Source organism: Haemorhous mexicanus, unplaced genomic scaffold (genome assembly GCF_027477595.1).
Source record: "Haemorhous mexicanus isolate bHaeMex1 unplaced genomic scaffold, bHaeMex1.pri scaffold_148_ctg1, whole genome shotgun sequence".
Taxonomy (NCBI): domain Eukaryota; kingdom Metazoa; phylum Chordata; class Aves; order Passeriformes; family Fringillidae; genus Haemorhous; species Haemorhous mexicanus.
The window spans coordinates 29,641-55,468 of NW_026775999.1; the positions used below are offsets into that span (position 1 = coordinate 29,641).

Here is a 25,828-nt window from a genome sequence, read left to right on the forward strand (position 1 = left end):
AACCAGTAACCCCCAGTCCCTCCCAGTCCATCCCTATCCCCTCCCAGTTCCCCCCAGTCCCCTCCCATTCCCATCTGTCTCTCCCAGTCCACCCCAGTCCACCCCAGTCCATCCCAGTATAACCCAATCCCCTCCCAGTTCCCCCCAATCCCCTCCCAGTCCCTCCCAGTCCCTCCCAGTATAACCCAACCCTCTCCCAGTCCCTCCCAATCCGCCCCCAGTCCCCCCCAGTCCCTACCAGTCCCCCCCAGTTCCCTCCCAGTCCATCCCAGTCCCCCCCAGTCCCTACCAGTCCCCCCCAGTTCCCTCCCAGTCCATCCCAGTCCCCCCCAGTCCCCCCCAGTCCCCCCCAGTCCCCCTCCAATCCCCCCCCAGTCCCTCCCAGTCCCTCCCAGTTCCTCTCCCAGTCCCCCCCAGTTCCCTCCCAGTTCCCCCCAGTCCCCCCCAGTCCCCCCCAGTCCCCCTCCAATCCCCCCCCAGTCCCTCCCAGTCCCTCCCAGTTCCTCTCCCAATCCCCTCCCAGTCCCTCCCAGTTCCCTCCCAGTCCCTCCCAGTCCCCCCCAGTCCCTCCCAGTCCCTCCCAGTCCCTCCCCAGTCCCCCCCAGTCCCTCCAAATCCCATCCCAGTCCCCTCCCAGTCCCTCCCAGTCCCTCCCAGTCCCTCCCAGTTCCCTCCCAGTCCCTCCCAGTCCCTCCCAGTCCCCCCGCGGTCACTGTCCCCAGGCTATAAACCCCGCGGTGACACCGGGGCTGGCCCAGCCATGGCTCTGTCCCCGCGCCCCTGGGTGGCCCTGGTGGCCCTGGTGGCCCTGGTGGCCCCCCCGGCGCGGGGCTGGGACAGGGACGCGCCCACGGCGACGCTGTCGGTGACAAACGGGGGACACTGGGGGCACTGGGGGGACCCCGAGTTCTGCCCCGGCAGAGGCTACGCCAGCGGCTTCCAGCTCAAGGTGGGGACACTGAGGGGACATTGGGGACACTGGGGGGACATTGGGGACATTTGGGGACACTGGGGGGGTGGGGACACTGGGGGGACACTGGGGGGATTGGGGACATTGGGGAATTGGGGACATTGGGGACACTGGGGGGACATTGGGGACACTGGGGACATTGGGGACACTGGGGACACTGGGGGGACCCCGAGTTCTGCCCGGGCAGAGGCTACGCCAGCGGCTTCCAGCTCAAGGTGGGGACATGGGGACACTGGGGGGGTGGGGGCACTGAGGGGATTGGGGACATTGGGGGATTGGGGACATTGGGGGATTGGGGACAGTGGGGGGACATTGGGGACAGTGGAGACACTGAGGGGATTGGGGACAGTGGGGACATTGGGGGGATTGGGGACACTGAGGGGATTGGGAACATTGGGGACACTGGGGACACTGTGGGGACACGGGGGGGATTGGGGACACTGGGGACACTGGGGGGACCCCAAGTTCTGCCCCGGCAGAGGCTACGCCAGCGGCTTCCAGCTCAAGGTGGGGACACTGAGGGGACATTGGGGACATTTGGGGACACTGGGGACAGTGGGGGCATTGGGGACACTGAGAGAATGGGGACATTGGGGACATTGGGGGGATTGGGGACACTGAGGGAATGGGGGCATTGGGGACATTGGGGACACGGGGGGGATTGGGGACACTGGGGACACTGGGGGGACCCCGAGTTCTGCCCGGGCAGAGGCTACGCCAGCGGCTTCCAGCTCAAGGTGGGGACACTGAGGGGACACTGAGGGGACATTGGGGACAGTGGGGACATTGGGGGATTGGGGACACTGGGGGGACGTTGGGGACACTGGGGACACTGGGGGGACCCCAAGTTCTGCCCCGGCAGAGGCTACGCCAGCGGCTTCCAGCTCAAGGTGGGGACACTGGGGGATGGGGGGACATTGGGGACATTTGGGGGCATTGGGGACACTGGGGACATTGGGGACATTTGGGGATTGGGGACATTGGGGACAGTGGGGACATTGGGGGGATTGGGGACATTGGGGACACTGTGGGGACATTGGGGGGATTGGGGACACGGGGGGCATTGGGGACACTGGGGACACTGGGGGGACCCCGAGTTCTGCCCGGGCAGGGGCTACGCCAGCGGCTTCCAGCTCAAGGTGGGGCCACTGAGGGGACAGTGGGGACACTGGGGGGATTGGGGTCAGTGGGGACATTGGGGGATTGGGGGATTGGGGACACTGGGGACATTGGGGGGATTGGGGACACTGAGGGGACATTGGGGACATTTGGGGATTGGGGACATTGGGGACAGTGGGGACATTGGGGGGATTGGGGACAGTGGGGACATCGGGGGATTGGGGACACTGAGGGGATTGGGAATATTGGGGACACTGGGGACACTGTGGGGACATTGGGGGGATTGGGGACACGGGGGGGATTGGGGACACTGGGGACATTGGGGGGACCCCAAGTTCTGCCCCGGCAGAGGCTACGCCAGCGGCTTCCAGCTCAAGGTGGGGACACTGGGGACATTGGGGGGACATTAGGGACATTGGGACAGTGGGGACATTGGGGACACTGGGGACATTGGGGACATTTGGGGGATTGGGGACATTGGGGGATTGGGGACACTGGGGACATTGGGGACATTGGGGACACTGGGGACACTGGGGGGATTGGGGACACTGGGGACACTGGGGCATTGGGGACACTGGGGACACTGGGGACACTGGGGGGACCCCGAGTTCTGCCCGGGCAGGGGCTACGCCAGCGGCTTCCAGCTCAAGGTGGGGACACTGAGGGGACAGTGGGGGGACATTGGGGACAGTGGGGGGGTGGGGCCATTGGGGACACTGGGGACACTGGGGGGACACTGGGGACACTGGGGACATTGTGGGGGTGGGCATACTGGGGGGACACTGGGGGGACTGGGGACATTGGGGGATTGGGGCATTGGGGACACTGGGGGGACATTGGGGGGATTGAGGACAGTGGGGACATTGGGGACAGTGGGGACACTGTGGGGACAGTGGGGACATTGGGGGGACATTGGGGACATTGGGGGGGTGGGGGCACTGAGGGGATTGGGGGATTGGGGACACTGGGGACATTGGGGGAATGGGGACATTGGGGACATTGGGGACATTGGCGACACTGGGGGGATTGGGGACAGTGGGGACATTGAGGACACTGGGGACAGGGGGGATTGGGGACACGGGGGACACTGAGGGGACACTGGGGACATTGGGGGGGGTTGGGGACCTTGGGGACTTTGGGGTCACTGGGCACATTGGGTACCCTGGGGGTTGGGGACATTGGGGGGACGCTGGGGGGATTGGGGACACTGAGGGGACATTGGGGACATTGGGGGGGGGCACTGGGGGGGATTGGGGACACTGAGGGGACATTGGGGACATTGGGGGGGTGGGCATACTGGGGGGACACTGGGGGGATTGGGGACATTGGGGAATTGGGGACATTGGGGGATTGGGGACATTGGGGACACTGAGGGGACATTGGGGACATTGGGGTGGCACTGGGGACATTGGGGTGGCACTGGGGACACAGGACAATGGGGACATTGGGGACACTGGGCGGATTGGGGACATTGGGGACACTGAGGGGACATTGGGGGCATTGGGGACATTGGGGACATTGGGGGGACACTGGGGACAGTGGGGGGATGGGGGGCAGAAAGGGGAGGACACGGAGGGGACAAAAGGGGACAAGGTGGGGACATGGGGGGATTCGGGGGGGACATTGGGGGTGACAGATGGGGGACATGGAGGGGACAAAGGGGAGGGGACATGGAGGGGACAAGGAGGGAACAAAGGGGGGGACAGGTTGGGGACATGGATGGGACAAGGAGGGGACAAAGGGAGGGGACATGGGGGGATGGGGAGGACACACAGGGGACATGGGGGGGACATGGGGGGGACAAGGGGGGGCTGAGGGGACATCGGGGACATGGAGGTGACAAATGGGGGACACAGGAGGACATTGGGGACACCAGGACAGGGGGGTGACAGCGGGGGTGATGGGGGACGCGGAGGGGACATTGGGGACATCGGGGACAAGATGGAGGGACAGGAGGGATTGGGGGGTGACGAGGGGACTCTGGGGACAGGGGGTGACAGGAATTGGGGACAGGTGTGACAGATTTGGGGACAGGGGGTGACAGGAATTGGGGACAGGTGTGACAGATTTGGGGACAGGGGGTGACAGGAATTGGGGACAGGAACTGGGGACAGGAGGGGACAGATTTGGGGACAGGAACTGGGGACAGGTGTGGCAGTTTGGGGACAGGTGTGACAGATTTGGGGACAGGGGGTGACAGGAACTGGGGACAGGTGTGACAGATTTGGGGACAGGTGTGACAGATTTGGGGACAGGTGTGACAGGAATTGGGGACAGGTGTGACAGATTTGGGGACAGGGGGTGACAGGAACTGGGGACAGGAAGGGGGAACAGGAGGGGACAGGAACTGGTGACAGGAACGGGGGACAGGAATTGGGGACAGGAATTCGGGACAGGTGTGACAGTTTTGGGGACAGGGGAGGTGACAGTTTTGGGGACAGGTGTGACGGTTTGGGGACAGGTGTGACAGCTTTTGGGACAGGGGAGGTGACAGTTTGGGGACAGGTGTGACGGTTTGGGGACAGGTGTGACGGTTTAGGGACAGGTGTGACAGTTTGGGACAGGTGTGACGGTTTGGGGACAGGAGGGGACAGTTTGGGGACAGGTGTGACAGTTTGGGGACCGGGGAGGTGACAGTTTGGGGACAGGTGTGACGGTTTGGGGACAGGGGAGGTGACAGATTTGGGGACAGGTGTGACGGTTTGGGGACAGGAGTGACAGTTTGGGGACAGGTGTGACGGTTTGGGGACCGGGGAGGTGACAGATTGGGGACAGGTGTGACGGTTTGGGCCGTGCAGGTGGAGCCCCACAAGGGATTCTTCGGGGACGACTCGGGGCTGAACGGGGTCCGGCTGCTCTGTGACCACGCGGGACAGGCCACGTCCAGCGAGGGGCCGTGAGTGACCGCGGGGGACAGACGGGTGGGGCCACCACAACCCAGCCGTGGCCACCACAACCCAGCCGTGGCCACCACAACCCAGCCGTGGCCACCACAACCCAGCCGTGGCCACCAAAACGCAACCATGGCCACCAAAACTCATCCATGGCCACCAAAACCCAGCCGTGGCCACCACAACCCAGCCGTGGCCACCACAACCCAGCCATGGCCACCAAAACCCAGCCATGGCCACCAAAACCCAGCCGTGGCCACCACAACCCAGCCGTGGCCACCAAAACCCAACCGTGGCCACCACAACCCAACCATGGCCACCATAACTCATCCATGGCCACCAAAACCCAGCCGTGGCCACCAAAACCCAGCTGTGGCCACCACAACCCAGCCGTGGCCACCACAACCCAGCCGTGGCCACCACAACCCAGCCGTGGCCACCACAACCCAGCCGTGGCCACCAAAACCCAACTGTGGCCACCACGACCCAACCGTGGCCACCATGACCCAACTGTGGCTACCATAACTCATCCATGGCCACCAAAACCCAACCATGGCCACCAAAACCCAGCCGTGGCCACCAAAACTCAACCGTGGCCACCAAAACCCAACCATGGCCAACACAGCCCAACCATGGCCACCATGACACAACCATGACCAAGACAATCCAACCATGGCCAACAGAGCCCACCACAACCCAACCACGCCCAACCCAACCCAACCACAACCACCACAACCCAACCATGGCCAATAGAGCCCAACCCAACCCAACCACGACCACCATGACCCAACCATGCCCAACCCAACCCAACCACGCCCAACCCAACCCAACCACGCCCAACCCAACCCAGCCACGCCCAACACAACCCAACCACGCCCAACCCAACCCAACCACGCCCAACCCAACCCAACCACGCCCAACCCAACCCAACCACAACCACCACAACCCAAACATGGCCAATAGAGCCCAACCCAACCCAACCACGACCACCATGACCCAACCACGCCCAACCCAACCCAACCACGCCCAACCCAACCCAGCCACGCCCAACACAACCCAACCCAACCATGACCAACCCAACCACAACCCAACCCAACCATCACCACTACAACCCAACCACGACCGCCATGACCCAACCATGACCAACCCAACCCAACCCAACCATTACCAACCCAACCCAACCCAACCATTACCAACCCAACCACAACCAACCCAACCCAACCACCACCACCAAAACCCAACCACCACCACCATACCCAACCACCACCAACCCAACCACAACCATGGCCAACACAACCCAACCACCACCACCACAACCCAACCACAACCAACCCAATCACGCCCAACCCAACCCAACCCCACCACGCCCAACCCAACCCAACCACGCCCAACCCAACCCAACCATGCCCAACCCCACCATGACCAACCCAACCCAACCACGACCACCAAAACCCAACCACCACCACCATGACCCAACCCAACCACGCCCAACCCAACCCAACCATGCCCAACCCAACCCAACCACGACCACCATGACCCAATCATGACCAAGACAACCCAACCATGACCAACACAACCCAACCATGACCAACACAACCCAACCCAACCATTCCAACCCAACCACAACCAACCCAACCCAACCATTACCAAGCCAACCCAACCAACACCACCAAAACCCAACCACCACCAACCCAAAGCAACCATGGCCAACACAACCCAACCACCACCACCACAACCCAACCACAACCAACCCGACCCCACCCAACCCAACCCGACCCCACCCAACCCGACCCCACCACGCCCCCCCCCGACCCCACCACGCCCCCCGCCCCCACCCAAGCGGCCCCGCTGTCCCCGCAGCCGCGGCGCCTGGAGCCGGCCGGAGTCGTGTCCCCCCGGGCAGCGCCTGGTCTCCTTCCGGCTGCGCGTGGAGGCGCCGCGCGGCCTCTGGGACGACACGGCCGCCAACGCCATGGCCGCCATCTGCTCGGGGGGCTCGCTGCTCGAGGGCCGCGGCGGCCCCCAGGGCACCTGGGGCAACTGGAGCCTGCCCTGCCCGCCCGGGGCCGGGGTCTGCGGCCTGCGCACCCGCCTGGAGCCCCCCCAGCGCGGCGGCGACGACACCGGCCTCAACGACGTCGAGCTCTACTGCTGCAGCTGAGGGACGCCCACCCGGACCACCCGGGACCACCTGGGATCACTGGGACCCCCAGGATCTTCACAGACCCCCATGGACCCTCCTGACCCCCCCATGGACCCCCCTGACCCCCCATGACCATCCATGGACCCCAATGACCCCATGGACCCTCCTGACCCTCTCATGGACCTGTGGGACCACCCGGGACCACCTGGATCACTGGGACCCCCAGGATCTTCACAGACCCCCATGGACCCTCCTGACCACCCCATGGACCCTCCCAACCCCCTCCGGGACCCCCAGGGACCACCCCGGGACCCTCAGGGACCACCTGGGACCACCCAGGACCACCCGGGACCACCTGGGACCACCTGGGATCACTGGGACCCCCAGGACCATCACTGACCCTCATGGACCCTCCTGACCCCCCCATGGACCCTCCCAACCCCCTCTGGGACCACTGGGACCACCCCGGGACCCCCAGGACCACCCGGGACCACCCGGGACCACCCGGGACCACCTCGGGACCACCTGGGACCCTCAGGACCATCACTGACCCCCATGGACCCCCCTGACCCCCCCATGACCATCCATGGACCCCAATGACCCCATGGACCCTCCCAACCCCCTCAGGGACCCCCAGTACCACCTGGGACCCCCCAGTACCACCTGGGACCACCCAGGACCACCCTGGGACCCCCAAGGACCACCTGGGACCACCTCGGGACCCCCAGGACCTTCCCTGACCCCATGGACCCCTCCATGGCCACCCAGGGACCCCTCATGGACCCCCTGAAAGACCCCTGGGACCTCCTGTGACCCCTGTGACCCCACTGATGACCCCTGTGACCCCAGTGACCCCTGGGCCACCCCAGTGACCCCTGTGACCCCCCCAGTGACCCCCCCCAGTGACCCCAGTGACCCCAGTGACCCCTGTGACCCCCCCCAGTGACCCCTGGGCCACCCCATGGTCACCACTGACCCCGTGACCCCACCCCTGGGACCACCCCCTGGGGGCGGGGCAATGAATGGCTTTGATTGACAGCTCTGGCCACGCCCCTTTGAGTGGGAGGGGAGTGCTGGGATGGACTGGGAGGGAACTGGGAGGGACTGGGATGGACTGGTATCAAACTGGGATGGACTGGGAGAAACTGGGAGGGACTTGGGGGAACTGGGATGGACTGGGAGGGACTGGAATCAAACTGGGAGGGACTGGGAGGGACTGGGATGGAACTGGGATCAAACTGGGATGGACTGGGAGAAACTGGGAGGGACCTGGGGGAACTGGGAGGGACTGGGAGGGAACTGGGATCAAACTGGGAGGGACTGGGAGGGACCTGGGGGGAACTGGGAGGGACTGGGAGGGACTGGGATCAAACTGGGAGGGAACTGGGATGAACTGGGAACCCCAAGAACGAGGCCGGGCCCCTCCCCCAGGTGGGAAAAGCCACTTTATTCCCCTCCCCCCACAGCGGGGGAGGGGCGGGAGGGGGCGTGGCCTGTCCGGCCACACCCCCCGCTGGAAGCGCTGCGATTGGTCGAGGTTATGAGGGGGTGGGGATTTGTGCTTTGATTGGCCCCGCCCTTTGTGGGGGCGGGGTTATTGCTGTCAGAGGCTCCGCCCTGGTGGGGGCGGGGCCGAGGCGCGCGCGGCGGGGGCGGGGCCATGCGGGAACAGCCAATGGGAGGCGATGGAGGGGGCGGGGTCAGGGCGGGGCCCCGCCCCCCAGCAGGGGCTCGAGCTCGCGCAGGGCGGAGGGGCCGAGGCGGGGCAGGACCTGGGGGGAAATGGGGAAAAATCGGGAAAAAACGGGAAAAAAATCGGGGAAAATCCGGGAAAAATCGGGAAAAAAATCGGGGAAAAATTCGGGGAAAATCGGGAAAAATTTCCCCCCAAATCCCCCAAATTTTTCCAATTTACCCCCAATTTCCCCCCAAATTTCCCCCCAAATCCTCCCAGTTTGCCTCCAAAATCTCCCCCAAATTCCCCAGATTTCCCCCCAAATCCCCCCCAAATTTCCCCCCAAATTTTTTCCAATCTCCCCCAAATCCCCCCCAAATTTTCCTCCCCAATTTCCCCCCAAATTTTTCCAATTTCGCCCCAATTTCCCCCCAAATTTTCCCACAAATCCCCCCAGATTTTTCCAATTTTACCTCAAATTTCCCCCAAATCCCCCCAATTTTTCCAATTTCCCCCTAAATTTCCCCCCAAATCCCCCCAATTTCCCCCCAATTTTTCCAATTTCCCCCAAATTTCCCCCAAATTCCCCCAATTTCCCCCCAACCCCTCCCCAATTTTTCCAATCTCCCCCAAATTCCCCCATTTCCCCCCAAATCCCCCCAATTTCCCCCAACCCCTCCCCAAACCCCCCCAAATCCCCCCAAATGCCCCCAAATTTCCCCCCAGTTTTCCCCCCAATTTTTCCAATCTCCCCCAAATGCCCCAAATTCCCCCAATTTCCCCCCAAATGCCCCCAATTTACCCTCAAATCCCCCCCAATTTTTCCAATCTCCCCCAATTTCCCCCCAACCCCTCCCCAAATTCCCCCAATTTCCCCCCAAATTCCCCCAATTTCCCCCCAACCCCTCCCCAAACCCCCCCAAATCCCCCCAAATGCCCCCAAATTTCCCCCCAGTTTTCCCCCCAATTTTTCCAATCTCCCCCAAATGCCCCAAATCCCCCCAATTTCCCCCCAAATTTCCCCAATTTCCCCCCAATTTTCCCCCCAATTTTACTAATCTCCCCCAAATCCCCCCAATTTCCCCCAATTTCCCCCCAAATCCCACCAATTTACCCTCAAATCCCTCCCAATTTCCCCAATTCCCCCCAAATTCCCCCCAAATCCCCCCAAATTCCCCCAAATTCCCCCAAATTCCCCAATTCCCCACCCCCCCGTGCCCCGCCCCTCCCCCACCTGCAGGGCCTGCAGCAGCTCCCGCAGCCCCCGCGGGGTCTCGGCCCCCAGCAGGACGGAGCTGACGCCCTCCGAGCGCAGGGACCACGCTGGGGACAATGACAATGTCACCTCAGTGTCACCCCTGTGTCACCCCTGTGTCACCCCTGTGTCACCCCTGTGTCACCCCCAACGCCCTCCGAGCGCAGGGACCACGCTGGGGACAATGACAGGGACACCTCAGTGTCACCTGTGTCACCTCTGTGACACCCACCCCGTCAATGTCACCTCTGTGTCACCCCCAACGCCCTCGGAGCGCAGGGACCACGCTGGGGACAATGACAATGTCACCTCAGTGTCACCTGTGCGTCACCTGTGTCACCCACCCCGTCAATGTCACCTCTGTGTCACCCCCAACGCCCTCGGAGCGCAGGGACCACGCTGGGGACAATGACAGGGACACCTGTGTCACCTGTGTGTCACCTCAGTGTCACCTGTGTGTCACCTGTGCCACCCAGCCCATCAGCGTCACCCCTGTGTCACCCCTGTGTCACCCCTGTGTCACCCCCAACGCCCTCCGAGCGCAGGGACCACGCTGGGGACAGGGACACCTGTGTCACCTCTGTGTCACCTCAGTGTCACTCTGTGTCACCCACCCCATCAGTGTCACCCCTGTGTCACCCCTGTGTCACCCACCCCATCAATGTCACCCCTGTGTCACCCCTGTGTCACCCACCCCATCAGCGTCACCCCTGTGTCACCCCCAACGCCCTCGGAGTGCAGGGACCACGCTGGGGACAATGACAGTGCCACCTCTGTGTCACCCCTGTGTCACCCACCCCACCAATGTCACACCTGTGTCACCTCAGTGTCACCCACCCCATCTCTGTCACCCCTGTGTCACCCCTGTGTCACCCCCAACGCCCTCGGAGCGCAGGGACCACACTGGGGACAATGACAGGGACACCTCTGTGTCACCCCTGTGTCACCCACCCTGTCAATGTCACCTCTGTGTCACCCCCAATGCCCTCGGAGCGCAGGGACCACGCTGGGGACAGGGACAGGGACACCTCAGTGTCACCTCAGTGTCACCTCAGTGCCACCCACCCCGTCAATGTCACCCCTGTGTCACCCCTGTGTCACCCACCCCATCAGTGTCACCCTTGTGTCACCCCCAACGCCCTCGGAGCGCAGGGACCACGCTGGGGACAATGACAGGGACACCTCTGTGTCACCTCAGTGTCACCCCAGTGCCACCCACCCCGTCAATGTCACCCCTGTGTCACCCCTGTGTCACCCCCAACGCCCTCGGAGCGCAGGGACCACGCTGGGGACAATGACAGTGTCACCTCTGTGTCACTCCTGTGTCACCCCAGTGCCACCCACCCCACCAATGTCACCCCCGTGATGTCCCCATGTCCCCAATAATGACCCAGTGATGTCCCCACTGTCGTCCCCAGTGCTGTCCCCGGTGATGTCCCCAATCTACCGAATGTCCCCAATGTCCCCAATGATGTCCCGGTGTCCCCAATGTCCCCAATGATGTCCCGGTGTCCCCAATGACCCAGTGATGTCCCCAATGTCCCCAATGATGTCCCGGTGTCCCCAGTGATGTCCCCATGTCCCCAATGTCCCCATGGCTGTCCCCAGGCTGTCCCCAATGTCCCCATGGCTGTCCCCAATGCTGTCCCCATGATGTCCCAGTAATGTCCCCAATGCTGTCCCCATGGCTGTGTCCCCATGTCCCCAATGCTGTCCCCATGTCCCCAATGTCCCCAATGTCCCCATGGCTGCCCCCAGGCTGTCCCCAATGTCCCCAGTGCTGTCCCCAGGCTGTCCCCATGTCCCCAGTGATGTCCCCAATGTCCCCGTGCTGTCCCTCACCGATGCCCAGCTGTCTCTCGGAGCAGCCCAACCCCTGCTCCAGCGGCTGCAGCGCTGTCCCCAATGTCCCCATGATGTCCCCATGTCCCCATGGCTGTCCCCAGGCTGTCCCCATGGCTGTGTCCCCATGTCCCCAGCGCTGTCCCCATGTCCCCAATGTCCCCATGTCCCCATGGCTGTCCCCAGGCTGTCCCCATGTCCCCAATGCTGTCCCCAATGGTGTCCCCAATGTCCCCAATGTCCCCATGGCTGTCCCCAATGCTGTCCCCAATGTACCCAGTGGTGTCCCCAATGTCCCCATGGCTGTGTCCCCATGATGTCCCAGTGCTGTCCCCAATGCTGTCCCCAATGATGTCCCCAATGATGTCCCCAATGTCCCCAATGTCCCCGTGCTGTCCCTCACCGATGCCCAGCTGTCTCTCGGAGCAGCCCAACCTCTGCGCCAGCGGCTGCAGCGCTGTCCCCACGTCCCCAATGTCCCCATGGCTGTCCCCATGTCCCCAATGTCCCCATGGCTGTCCCCAGGCTGTCCCCAGCGCTGTCCCCATGTCCCCATGGCTGTCCCCATGGCTGTCCCCAGGCTGTCCCCATGTCCCCATGGCTCTCCCCATGATGTCTCCAGGCTGTCCCCAGGCTATCCCCATGTCCCATGTCCCCAATGATGTCCCCAATGTCCCCATGGCTGTCCCCAATGGTGTCCCCATGTCCCCAATGGTGTCCCCATGTCCCCATGTCCCCATGTCCCCAAGCTGTCCCTCACCAATGCCCAGCTGTCTCTCGGAGCAGCCCAACCTCTGTGCCAGCGGCTGCAGCGCTGTCCCCATGTCCCCAATGTTCCCATGGCTGTCCCCATGATGTCCCCAGGCTGTCCCCAGGCTGTCCCCAATGATGTCCCCATGTCCCCATGTCCCCAATGTCCCCGTGCTGTCCCTCACCGATGCCCAGCTGTCTCTCGGAGCAGCCCAACCTCTGCGCCAGCGGCTGCAGCGCTGTCCCCATGTCCCCATGGCTGTGTCCCCATGTCCCCAATGCTGTCCCCATGTCCCCATGTCCCCAATGCTGTCCCCATGTCCCCATGTCCCCAATGTCCCCATGGCTGCCCCCAGTGCTGTCCCCAGGCTGTCCCCATGGCTGTCCCCATGATGTCCCCATGTCCCCAATGTCCCCAATGATGTCCCCATGTCCCCATGGCTGTCCCCAGGCTGTCCCCAGTGCTGTCCCCAGGCTGTCCCCATGTCCCCAATGATGTCCCCAATGTCCCCGTGCTGTCCCTCACCGATGCCCAGCTGTCTCTCGGAGCAGCCCAACCTCTGCGCCAGCGGCTGCAGCGCTGTCCCCATGTCCCCATGGCTGTGTCCCCATGTCCCCATGGCTGTGTCCCCATGTCCCCAATGCTGTCCCCAGGCTGTCCCCATGTCCCCAGGCTGTCCCCAATGTCCCCAAGCTGTCCCCAATGCTGTCCCTCACCGATGCCCAGCTGTCTCTCGGAGCAGCCCAACCTCTGCGCCAGCGGCTGCAGCGCTGTCCCCATGTCCCCAATGTCCCCAATGTCCCCATGGCTGTCCCCAGTGGTGTCCCCATGTCCCATGTCCCCAATGATGTCCCCATGTCCCCAATGCTGTCCCTCACCGATGCCCAGCTGTCTCTCAGAGCAGCCCAACCTCTGCTCCAGCGGCTGCAGCGCTGTCCCCATGTCCCCAATGTCCCCATGGCTGTCCCCATGATGTCCCCAGTGCTGTCCCCAATGGTGTCCCCATGTCCCCAATGATGTCCCCAATGTCCCCGTGCTGTCCCTCACCGATGCCCAGCTGTCTCTCGGAGCAGCCCAACCTCTGCGCCAGCGGCTGCAGCGCTGTCCCCATGTCCCCATGGCTGTGTCCCCATGTCCCCATGGCTGTCCCCAGGCTGTCCCCAATGCTGTCCCCATGGCTGTCCCCAGTGCTGTCCCCATGTCCCCAGTGATGTCCCCAATGTCCCCAATGCTGTCCCTCACCGATGCCCAGCTGTCTCTCGGAGCAGCCCAACCCCTGCGCCAGCGGCTGCAGGGCTGTCCCCATGTCCCCATGGCTGTGTCCCCATGTCCCCAGTGCTGTCCCCAGTGCTGTCCCCAGTGCTGTCCCCATGTCCCCAATGTCCCCAGGCTGTCCCCATGTCCCATGTCCCCAGTGATGTCCCCATGTCCCCAATGCTGTCCCTCACCGATGCCCAGCTGTCTCTCGGAGCAGCCCAACCTCTGCGCCAGCGGCTGCAGCGCTGTCCCCATGTCCCCATGGCTGTCCCCATGCTGTCCCCAGGCTGTCCCCAGTGCTGTCCCCATGTCCCCAATGTCCCCAATGTCCCCAATGTCCCCAATGCTGTCCCTCACCGATGCCCAGCTGTCTCTCGGAGCAGCCCAACCTCTGCGCCAGCAGCTGCAGCGCTGTCCCCAATGTCCCCATGATGTCCCCATGTCCCCATGGCTGTCCCCATGGCTGTCCCCAGGCTGTCCCCATGGCTGTGTCCCCATGTCCCCAGTGCTGTCCCCATGTCCCCAAGCTGTCCCCAATGATGTCCCCAATGCTGTCCCCATGTCCCCAATGTCCCCAATGTCCCCATGGCTGCCCCCAGGCTGTCCCCAATGTCCCCAATGTCCCCATGGCTGTGTCCCCATGTCCCCAGTGCTGTCCCCAGTGGTGTCCCCAATGTCCCCAGCGATGTCCCCAATGTCCCCGTGCTGTCCCTCACCGATGCCCAGCTGTCTCTCGGAGCAGCCCAACCTCTGCGCCAGCGGCTGCAGCGCTGTCCCCATGTCCCCAGTGTCCCCATGGCTGTGTCCCCATGTCCCCATGGCTGTGTCCCCATGTCCCCAGGCTGTCCCCAGGCTGTCCCCATGTCCCAATGTCCCCAATGATGTCCCCAATGTCCCCCTGCTGTCCCTCACCGATGCCCAGCTGTCTCTCGGAGCAGCCCAACCCCTGCGCCAGCGGCTGCAGCGCTGTCCCCAATGTCCCCATGGCTGTCCCCATGTCCCCATGGCTGTCCCCAGGCTGTCCCCAGTGCTGTCCCCATGGCTGTCCCCAGTGCTGTCCCCATGGCTGTCCCCATGTCCCCAGGCTGTCCCCAGCGATGTCCCCAATGTCCCCAATGCTGTCCCTCACCGATGCCCAGCTGTCTCTCGGAGCAGCCCAACCTCTGCGCCAGCGGCTGCAGCGCTGTCCCCATGTCCCCATGGCTGTGTCCCCATGTCCCCATGGCTGTGTCCCCATGTCCCCAATGCTGTCCCCAGGCTGTCCCCATGTCCCCATGTCCCCAATGGTGTCCCCAATGTCCCCAATGTCCCCAATGCTGTCCCTCACCGATGCCCAGCTGTCTCTCAGAGCAGCCCAACCTCTGCGCCAGCGGCTGCAGCCCCCGGGCCAGCGGGGGGCGGGGCCGGGCCTGGGGACAGGGAGGGGACAGGGGGACATTAGTGGGGACATCGGGGGGGGGTTGGGGACAGTGGGGGGGTTGGGGACATCGGGGGGGTTGGGGACATTTGGGGGGGGTTGGGGACATCGGGGACAGGGGGGACATTGGGGTGATTGGGACATTGGGGACAGGGGGGACACTGAGGGGACACGGGGGACATTGAGGACATTGGGGACATTGGGGACATTGGGGACATTGGGGGTGGGGACATTGAGGACATTGGGGACATTGGGGACATTGGGGGGTGGGGACATCAGGGACATTAGGGACACTGAGGGGACACTGGAGACAGTGGGGACATTGGGGACATCGGGGGGTTTGAGGACATTGGGGACACTGAGGGGACACTGAGGGGACACGGGGGACAGTGGGGACATTGGGGACATTGGGGACATTGGGGACATTGGGGGTGGGGACATTGAGGACATTGGGGACATTGGGGACATTGGGGGGTGGGGACATCAGGGACATTAGGGACACTGAGGGGACACTGGAGACAGTGGGGACATTGGGGACATCGGGGGGTTTGAGGACATTGGGGACACTGAGGGGACACTGAGGGGACACGGGGGACAGTGGGGACATTAATGGGGACATTGGGGACATTGAGGACATTGGGGACATTGGAGGGTGGGGACATCAGGGACATTGGGGACATCGGGGACATTGGGGACACTGAGGGGACACTGAGGGGACACTGGGGACATTGGGGACATCGGGGGGATTTGAGGACATTGGGGACAGTGGGGGGCTTGGGGGCCTTGGGGACATTAATGGGGTTGGGGGGGTTGGGGGACATTGGGGACATTTGGGATGTTGGGGACATTTGGGGACATTTTGGGGACACTTTGGGGACACTGGAGGGCTTGGGGACATTTTGGGGACATTGGGGGGACTGGGGACATTGGGGGACATTGGGGGAGACACTGGGGACATTTTGGGGACATTGGGGGACATTGGGGGGGATTTGGGGACATTGGGGGGGGATTTGGGGACATTTTGGGGACATTGGGGGTCCCCTGGTGTCCCCGGTGTCACCTTGGCCGTGTCGTTCCCGGGGGTCTCCTCATCGGGGGTGGGGGCGGGGCCCAGTGGGGACCAGGTGACAGCGCCCAGCCCTTGGGGACATCGGGGGGGGGGGAGGGGAGGGGAGGGGGCGGGGTCACCTGGGACCGCCCCCGACCCCCCCCAGCCCCCAAATCATCCTCCAAGCCACGCCCCCACCCCACAGACCCCGCTAGCCACGCCCACTTTGTCCAAAGGCCACACCCCCACGGCTTAGCCACGCCCATTGGAGCAGAGGCCGTCGTAGCACCCTTAGCCACGCCCCCTTGCCAAAAGACCACACCCCACATTTAGCCACACCCCCTTTAACAAAAGGCCACACCCCTTCAGCCAATGGCGACCCCAACACTTAGCCACGCCCATTTCCTGAAAGGCCACGCCCCCAGCTCTTAGCCACACCCTTTGACCCCTCATAGCCACACCCCTACTTTAGCCACGCCCTCTACACGCTTTTAGCCCCACCCCCTTTGCCCAAAGGCCACGCCCCATCCTTAACCACACCCCTATGCACCCTAAGCCCCGCCCACAAGCCCCTCCCTGTTTGGCCACACCCTCTTAGCCCCACCCACCCTATGAGGCCACACCCCCTCAGCCCCACCCCCACACCATTGGCCCCACCCACTTTCCCCTTGACCACGCCCTTCCCATGACCACACCCCTTCAATTGGCCACACCCATTGACCACACCCTCAAATGGCCACACCCCTTTTGTGGCCACGCCCTCTTCTGCACCTCCCCTCTTTCTGGGACCACGCCCCCTTTGTCGAGCCCCCGCCCCCTTTGCTTGGCCCCGCCCATACCGAGGTGGCGGAAGAGGCGTGGCTCGGGCGGAAGCTCCGCCCACTGGCACACGGGGGCCGCCAGGTTCAGCTGCCGCGCCACCGCAAAGGTGTCCTGGGGGAGGGGACAGGTGAGGGACACCTGAGAGACACCTGAGGGACACCTGAGGGACACCTGAGGGACACCTGAGTGACACCTGTGACACCTGAGGGACACCTGGGACACCTGAGGGACACCTGTGACACCTGTGTGACATCTGAGGGACACCTGAGGGACACCTGAGGGACACCTGTGACACCTGAGGGACACCTGAGTGACACCTGAGGGACACCTGAGTGACACCTGAGTGACACCTGAGGGACACCTGAGGGACACCTGTGTGACACCTGTGTGACACCTGAGTGACACCTGAGTGACACCTGAGGGACACCTGAGTGACACCTGAGGGACACCTGAGGGACACCTGAGTGACACCTGAGGGACACCTGAGAGACACCTGAGGGACACCTGAGTGACACCTGTGACACCTGTGACACCTGAGGGACACCTGAGGGACACCTGAGGGACACCTAAGTGACACCTGAGGGACACCTGTGACACCTGTGTGACACCTGAGTGACACCTGTGACACCTGAGGGACACCTGAGTGACACCTGAGGGACGCCTGAGTGACACCTGAGGGACACCTGAGTGACACCTGAGGGACACCTGAGGGACACCTGTGACACCTGAGGGACACCTGAGGGACACCTGTGACACCTGAGTGACACCTGAGGGACACCTGAGGGACACCTGAGGGACACCTGTGACACCTGAGGGACACCTGAGGGACACCTGTGACACCTGAGGGACACCTGAGGGACACCTGAGGGACACCTGAGTGTCACCTGTGACACCTGAGGGACGCCTGAGTGACACCTGAGGGACACCTGTGACACCTGTGACACCTGAGGGACACCTGAGGGACACCTGAGGGACACCTGAGTGACACCTGTGACACCTGAGTGACACCTGTGACACCTGAGGGACACCTGTGACACCTGTGTGACACCTGTGACACCTGAGGGACACCTGGGACACCTGAGGGACACCTGGGGGACACCTGTGTGACACCTGAGGGACACCTGAGGGACACCTGTGACACCTGTGACACCTGTGACACCTAAGGGACACCTGAGGGACACCTGTGACACCTGAGGGACACCTGTGACACCTGAGGGACACCTGTGTGACACCTGAGGGACACCTGAGGGACACCTGTGACACCTGTGACACCTGAGGGACACCTGGGACACCTGAGGGACACCTGAGTGACACCTGAGTGACACCTGTGACACCTGTGACACCTGAGTGACACCTGAGGGACACCTGTGACACCTGAGGGACACCTGTGACACCTGAGTGACACTTGAGTGACACCTGAGGGACACCTGAGTGACACCTGAGGGACACCTGAGGGACACCTGTGACACCTGGGACACCTGAGGGACACCTGGGGGACACCTGTGTGACACCTGTGACACCTGAGTGACACCTGAGGGACACCTGAGGGACACCTGAGGGACACCTGTGACACCTGAGTGACACCTGAGGGACACCTGAGGGACACCTGTGACACCTGAGGGACACCTGTGACACCTGTGTGACACCTGTGACACCTGAGGGACACCTGAGGGACACCTGTGTGACACCTGAGGGACACCTGTGTGACACCTGAGGGACACCTGTGTGACACCTGAGGGACACCTGTGACACCTGTGTGACACCTGAGGGACACCTGAGGGACACCTGTGTGACACCTGTGTGACACCTGAGGGACACCTGAGGGACACCTGAGGGCACCTGTGTGACACCTGAGTGACATCTGAGTGACACCTGAGTGACACCTGAGGGACACCTGAGGGACACCTGTGACACCTGAGTGACACCTGTGACACCTGAGTGACACCTGAGGGACACCTGAGTGACACCTGAGGGACACCTGTGTGACACCTGTGACACCTGTGACACCTGAGTGACACCTGAGGGACACCTGAGTGACACCTGAGTGACACCTGAGTGACACCTGAGTGACACCTGTGACACCTGTGACACCTGAGGGACACCTGAGGGACACCTGAGGGACACCTGTGACACCTGAGTGACACCTGTGACACCTGAGGGACACCTGAGTGACACCTGAGGGACACCTGTGACACCTGAGGGACACCTGTGACACCTGAGGGACACCTGAGGGACACCTGAGGGACACCTGAGTGACACCTGTGACACCTGTGTGACACCTGAGTGACACCTGAGTGACACCTGTGACACCTGAGGGACACCTGAGTGACACCTGTGACACCTGAGTGACACCTGAGGGACACCTGTGTGACACCTGAGGGACACCTGTGACACCTGGGACACCTGAGTGACACCTGGGACACCTGGGACACCTGAGGGACACCTGAGGGACACCTGTGACACCTGAGTGACACCTGAGTGACACCTGAGTGACACCTGAGGGACACCTGTGTGACACCTGAGTGACACCTGAGGGACACCTGAGGGACACCTGAGGGACACCAGAGGGACACCTGAGGGACACCTGAGAGACACCTGAGGGACACCTGAGGGACACCTGAGTGACACATGAGGGACACCTGTGACACCTGTGTGACACCTGAGGGACACCTGAGTGACACCTGAGGGACACCTGGGACACCTGAGGGACACCTGAGGGACACCTGAGGGACACCTGAGGGACACCTGAGTGACACCTGAGGGACACCTGAGTGACACCTGTGACACCTGAGTGACACCTGAGTGACACCTGAGTGACACCTGAGGGACACCTGGGACACCTGAGTGACACCTGAGGGACACCTGAGGGACACCTGAGGGACACCTGTGTGACACCTGTGTGACACCTGAGGGACACCAGAGGGACACCTGAGGGACACCTGTGTGACACCTGAGTGACACCTGAGTGACACCTGAGACACCTGAGGGACACCTGTGTGACACCTGAGACACCTGAGGGACACCTGAGTGACACCTGAGTGTCACCTGTGACACCTGTGACACCTGAGTGACACCTGTGACACCTGAGGGACACCTGAGGGACACCTGTGTGACACCTGAGTGACACCTGAGGGACACCTGAGGGACACCTGTGTGACACCTGTGTGACACCTGAGTGACACCTGAGTGACACCTGAGGGACACCTGAGGGACACCTGTGTGACACCTGAGGGACACCTGTGACACCTGTGTGACACCTGAGGGACACCTGAGGGACACCTGAGTGACACCTGAGGGACACCTGTGACACCTGAGGGACACTTGTGACACCTGTGTGACACCTGAGGGACACCGGAGTGACATCTGAGTGACACCTGAGGGACACCTGAGGGACACCTGTGTGACACCTGAGGGACACCTGTGACACCTGAGGGACACCTGAGGGACACCTGAGGGACACCTGAGTGACCTGAGTGACACCTGTGTGACACCTGGGACACCTGTGTGACACCTGAGTGACACCTGAGGGACACCTGAGTGACACCTGAGGGACACCTGAGTGACACCTGGGACACCTGAGGGACACCTGTGTGACACCTGTGACACCTGAGGGACACCTGAGGGACACCTGTGACACCTGAGGGACACCTGAGGGACACCTGAGGGACACCTGTGTGACACCTGAGGGACACCTGTGACACCTGAGGGACACCTGAGGGACACCTGAGGGACACCTGTGTGACACCTGAGGGACACCTGTGACACCTGAGGGACACCTGAGGGACACCTGAGTGACACCTGTGACACCTGTGTGACACCTGAGTGACACCTGTGACACCTGAGTGACACCTGGGACACCTGTGTGACACCTGTGACACCTGAGGGACACCTGAGTGACACCTGAGTGACACCTGTGACACCTGAGGGACACCTGAGTGACACCTGAGTGACACCTGAGGGACACCTGAGTGACACCTGTGTGACACCTGTGACACCTGTTACACCTGAAGGACACCTGTGACATCTGAGTGACACCTGAGTGACACCTGAGTGACACCTGAGGGACACCTGTGACACCTGTGACACCTGAGGGACACCTGAGTGACACCTGAGTGACACCTGAGGGACACCTGAGGGACACCTGAGTGACACCTGTGATACCTGTGACACCTGTGTGACACCTGTGACACCTGAGTGACACCTGAGTGACACCTGTGACACCTGTGTGACACCTGTGACACCTGAGGGACACCTGAGTGACACCTGTGACACCTGAGTGACACCTGTGACACCTGAGGGACACCTGTGACACCTGAGGGACACCTGGGACACCTGAGGGACACCTGAGTGACACCTGTGACACCTGAGGGACACCTGTGACACCTGAGTGACACCTGAGGGACACCTGAGGGACACCTGGGACACCTGAGGGACACCTGAGTGACACCTGTGACACCTGAGGGACACCTGGGACACCTGAGGGACACCTGAGGGACACCTGAGTGACACCTGTGATACCTGAGTGACACCTGAGTGACACCTGTGACACCTGTGTGACACCTGTGTGACACCTGAGGGACACCTGAGGGACACCTGTGTGACACCTGTGACACCTGAGGGACACCTGAGGGACACCTGAGGGACACCTGAGGGACACCTGTGACACCTGAGGGACACCTGAGGGACACCTGTGACACCTGAGGGACACCTGTGCCCCCCCAATGTCCCCAAAATGTCCCCAGATGGCCCCAATTTCCCCCCATGACGTCACCGCTATCCCCCACTAGCCCCGCCCACCATTACATCACCAATTCCTCCCCATCCCCAATGTCCCCGCCCACCATGACGTCACCACCACCCCATCTCCCAGCCCCGCCCACCATGACCCCACCCCCCACATCGCGTTGTCCCCGCCCACCATGACGTCACCGGGGGCGCCCCCGGCCGTGCCCCAGTAGAGCGCCAGGCCCTGCTCGATGACGTCACTCATGGCGCGAACCAACTCTGAAACGGGGGGGGGGGGGGAAGGAACGGGTTAATGTGGGGGGGGGGGAGGGGGATTTTGGGGGAAATTTGGGGGATTTTGGGAAATTTTGGGGGAATTTGGGCAGTTCTGGGGTAATTTAAGGAAATTTTGGGTGAATTTGGGCCGTTTTGGGGTAATTTAAGGGAATTTTGGGTGAATTTGGGCAGTTTTGGGGTAATTTAAGGGAATTTTGGGTGAATTTGGGCAGTTCTGGGGTAATTTAAGGGAATTTTGGGTGAATTTGGGCCGTTCTGGGGTAATTTAAGGGAATTTTGGGTGAATTTGGGCCGTTTTGGGGTAATTTAAGGGAATTTTGGGTGAATTTGGGCCATTTTGGGGTAATTTAAGGGAATTTTGGGTGAATTTGGGCCGTTTTGGGGTAATTTAAGGGAATTTTGGGTGAATTTGGGCAGTTTTGGGGTAATTTAAGGGAATTTTGGGTGAATTTGGGCAGTTCTGGGGTAATTTAAGGGAATTTTGGGTGAATTTGGGCCGTTCTGGGGTAATTTAAGGGAATTTTGGGTGAATTTGGGCCGTTTTGGGGTAATTTAAGGGAATTTTGGGTGAATTTGGGCCATTTTGGGGTAATTTCAGGAAATTTTGGGTGAATTTGGGCCGTTTTGGGGTAATTTAAGGGAATTTTGGGTGAATTTGGGCCGTTTTGGGGTAATTTAAGGGAATTTTGGGTGAATTTGGGCAGTTCTGGGGTAATTTAAGGGAATTTTGGGTGAATTTGGGCAGTTTTGGGGTAATTTAAGGGAATTTTGGGTGAATTTGGGCAGTTGTGGGGTAATTTAAGGGAATTTTGGGTGAATTTGGGCCATTTTGGGGTAATTTAAGGGAATTTTGGGTGAATTTGGGCAGTTTGGGGTGATTTAAGGGAATTTTGGGTGAATTTGGGCCATTTTGGGGTAATTTAAGGGAATTTTGGGTGAATTTGGGCTGTTTTGGGGTAATTTAAGGGAATTTTGGGTGAATTTGGGCAGTTCTGGGGTAATTCAAGGGAATTTTGGGTGAATTTGGGCAGTTCTGGGGTAATTTAGGGAATTTTGGGTGAATTTGGGCCATTTTGGGGTAATTTAAGGGAATTTTGGGTGAATTTGGGCAGTTTTGGGGTAATTTAAGGGAATTTTGGGTGAATTTGGGCAATTTTGGGGTAATTTAAGGGAATTTTGGGTGAATTTGGCAGTTTTGGGGTAATTTAAGGGAATTTGGGTGAATTTGGGCAGTTTTGGGGTCATTTAAGGGAATTTTGGGTGAATTTGGGCAGTTTGGGGTAATTTAATTGAATTTTGGGTGAATTTGGGCAGTTTTGGGGTAATTTAAGGGAATTTTGGGTGAATTTGGGCAGTTTTGGGGTAATTTAAGGGAATTTTGGGTGAATTTGGGCCATTTTGGGGTAATTTAAGGGAATTTTGGGTGAATTTGGGCAGTTTTGGGGTAATTTAAGGGAATTTTGGGTGAATTTGGGCCGTTTTGGGGTAATTTAAGGGAATTTTGGGTGAATTTGGGCCTTTTTGGGGTAATTTAAGGGAATTTTGGGTGAATTTGGGCAGTTCTGGGGTAATTTAGAGGAATTTTGGGTGAATTTGGGCAGTTCTGGGGTAATTTAAGGGGATTTTGGGTGAATTTGGGCCGTTCTGGGGTAATTTAAGGGAATTTTGGGTGAATTTGGGCCTTTTGGGGTAATTTAAGGGAATTTTGGGTGAATTTGGGCCGTTTTGGGGTAATTTAAGGGAATTTTGGGTGAATTTGGGCCATTTTGGGGTAAATTAAGGGAATTTTGGGTGAATTTGGGCAGTTCTGGGGTAATTTAAGGGAATTTTGGGTGAATTTGGGCCATTTTGGGGTAATTTAAGGGAATTTTGGGTGAATTTGGGCAGTTTTGGGGTAATTTAAGGGAATTTTGGGTGAATTTGGGCCATTTTGGGGTAATTTAAGGGAATTTTGGGTGAATTTGGGCAGTTTGGGGTAATTTAAGGGAATTTTGGGTGAATTTGGGCAGTTTGGGGTAATTTAAGGGAATTTTGGGTGAATTTGGGCAGTTTGGGGTAATTTAAGGGAATTTTGGGTGAATTTGGGCAGTTCTGGGGTAATTTAAGGGAATTTTGGGTGAATTTGGGCAGTTTGGGGTAATTTAAGGGAATTTTGGGTGAATTTGGGCAGTTCTGGGGTAATTTAAGGGAATTTTGGGTGAATTTGGGCAGTTCTGGGGTAATTTAAGGGAATTTTGGGTGAATTTGGGCACTTTTGGGGTAATTTAAGGGAATTTTGGGTGAATTTGGGCCATTTTGGGGTAATTTAAGGGAATTTTGGGCGAATTTGGGCAGTTCTGGGGTAATTTAAGGGAATTTTGGGTGAATTTGGGCAGTTTTGGGGTAATTTAAGGGAATTTTGGGTGAATTTGGGCCGTTTTGGGGTAATTTAAGGGAATTTTGGGTGAATTTGGGCAGTTTTGGGGTAATTTAAGGGAATTTTGGGTGAATTTGGGCAGTTTGGGGTAATTTAAGGGAATTTTGGGTGAATTTGGGCAGTTCTGGGGTAATTTAAGGGAATTTTGGGTGAATTTGGGCAGATTTGGGGTAATTTAAGGGAATTTTGGGTGAATTTGGGCAGTTTTGGGGTAATTTAAGGGAATTTTGGGTGAATTTGGGCAGTTTTGGGGTAATTTAAGGGAATTTTGGGTGAATTTGGGCAGTTCTGGGGTAATTTAAGGGAATTTTGGGTGAATTTGGGCCGTTCTGGGGTAATTTAAGGGAATTTTGGGTGAATTTGGGCAGTTCTGGGGTAATTTAAGGGAATTTTGGGTGAATTTGGGCCATTTTGGGGTAATTGAAGGGAATTTTGGGTGAATTTGGGCAGTTTTGGGGTAATTTAAGGGAATTTTGGGTGAATTTGGGCAGTTTGGGGTAATTTAAGGGAATTTTGGGTGAATTTGGGCAGTTCTGGGGTAATTTAAGGGAATTTTGGGTGAATTTGGGCAGTTTTGGGGTAATTTAAGGGAATTTTGGGTGAATTTGGGCAGTTTTGGGGTAATTTAAGGGAATTTTGGGTGAATTTGGGCCGTTCTGGGGTAATTTAAGGGAATTTGGGTGAATTTGGGACGTTCTGGGGTAATTTAAGGGAATTTTGGGTGAATTTGGGCAGTTTTGGGGTAATTTAAGGGAATTTTGGGTGAATTTGGGCAGTTTTGGGGTAATTTAAGGGAATTTTGGGTGAATTTGGGCCGTTTTGGGGTAATTTAAGGGAATTTTGGGTGAATTTGGGCAGTTTGGGGTAATTTAAGGGAATTTTGGGTGATTTTGGGCCGTTTTGGGGTAATTTAAGGGAATTTTGGGTGATTTTGGGCCGTTTTGGGGTAATTTAAGGGAATTTTGGGTGAATTTGGGCCATTTTGGGTAATTTAAGGGAATTTTGGGTGAATTTGGGCCGTTCTGGGGTAATTTAAGGGAATTTTGGATGAATTTTGGCAGTTTTGGGGTAATTTAAGGGAATTTTGGGTGAATTTGGGCCGTTTTGGGGTAATTTAAGGGAATTTTGGGTGAATTTGGGCAGTTCTGGGGTAATTTAAGGGAATTTTGGGTGAATTTGGGCAGTTCTGGGGTAATTTAA

The 25,828-nt window shown here is 59.6% G+C and overlaps 2 protein-coding genes across 2 annotated transcripts in view; one reads left to right on the forward strand and one right to left on the reverse strand.

Moving 5' to 3' along the window:
- Nucleotides 1–760: 760 nt before the first annotated feature.
- LOC132322826 (vitelline membrane outer layer protein 1 homolog) lies at nt 761–8,161 on the forward strand. Its single transcript, XM_059837537.1, has 4 exons — nt 761–949; nt 1,639–1,707; nt 4,888–4,985; nt 6,841–8,161. The coding sequence occupies exons 1-4, from the start codon at nt 761–763 to the stop codon at nt 7,139–7,141; spliced, it is 657 nt and encodes a 218-aa protein (XP_059693520.1). The 3' UTR covers nt 7,142–8,161.
- A 390-nt stretch (nt 8,162–8,551) lies between these two features.
- Nucleotides 8,552–25,828, reverse strand: part of LOC132322827 (voltage-gated potassium channel subunit beta-2-like) — a 40,553-nt gene continuing 23,276 nt past the window's right edge. The window contains exons 10-16 of the mRNA XM_059837538.1: nt 22,109–22,194; nt 17,208–17,301; nt 16,381–16,460; nt 15,263–15,312; nt 14,261–14,292; nt 10,033–10,121; nt 8,552–8,895 (exon numbers count right to left, since the gene is read on the reverse strand). Coding sequence (XP_059693521.1) covers nt 8,824–8,895; nt 10,033–10,121; nt 14,261–14,292; nt 15,263–15,312; nt 16,381–16,460; nt 17,208–17,301; nt 22,109–22,194 — 503 coding nt within the window. The 3' untranslated portion in view covers nt 8,552–8,823. The remainder of the gene's footprint in view (nt 8,896–10,032; nt 10,122–14,260; nt 14,293–15,262; nt 15,313–16,380; nt 16,461–17,207; nt 17,302–22,108; nt 22,195–25,828) is intronic.

Coding starts and splice junctions, on each gene's coding strand:
- LOC132322826 (XM_059837537.1), top strand. CDS start 761: ATGGCTCTGTCCCCGCGCCCCTGGGTGGCCCTGGTGGCCCTGGTGGCC. Junction 950..1,638: donor CCAGCGGCTTCCAGCTCAAG/GTGGGGACACTG, acceptor GGGGATTGGGGA/CACTGGGGACACTGGGGGGA. Junction 1,708..4,887: donor CCAGCGGCTTCCAGCTCAAG/GTGGGGACACTG, acceptor TGGGCCGTGCAG/GTGGAGCCCCACAAGGGATT.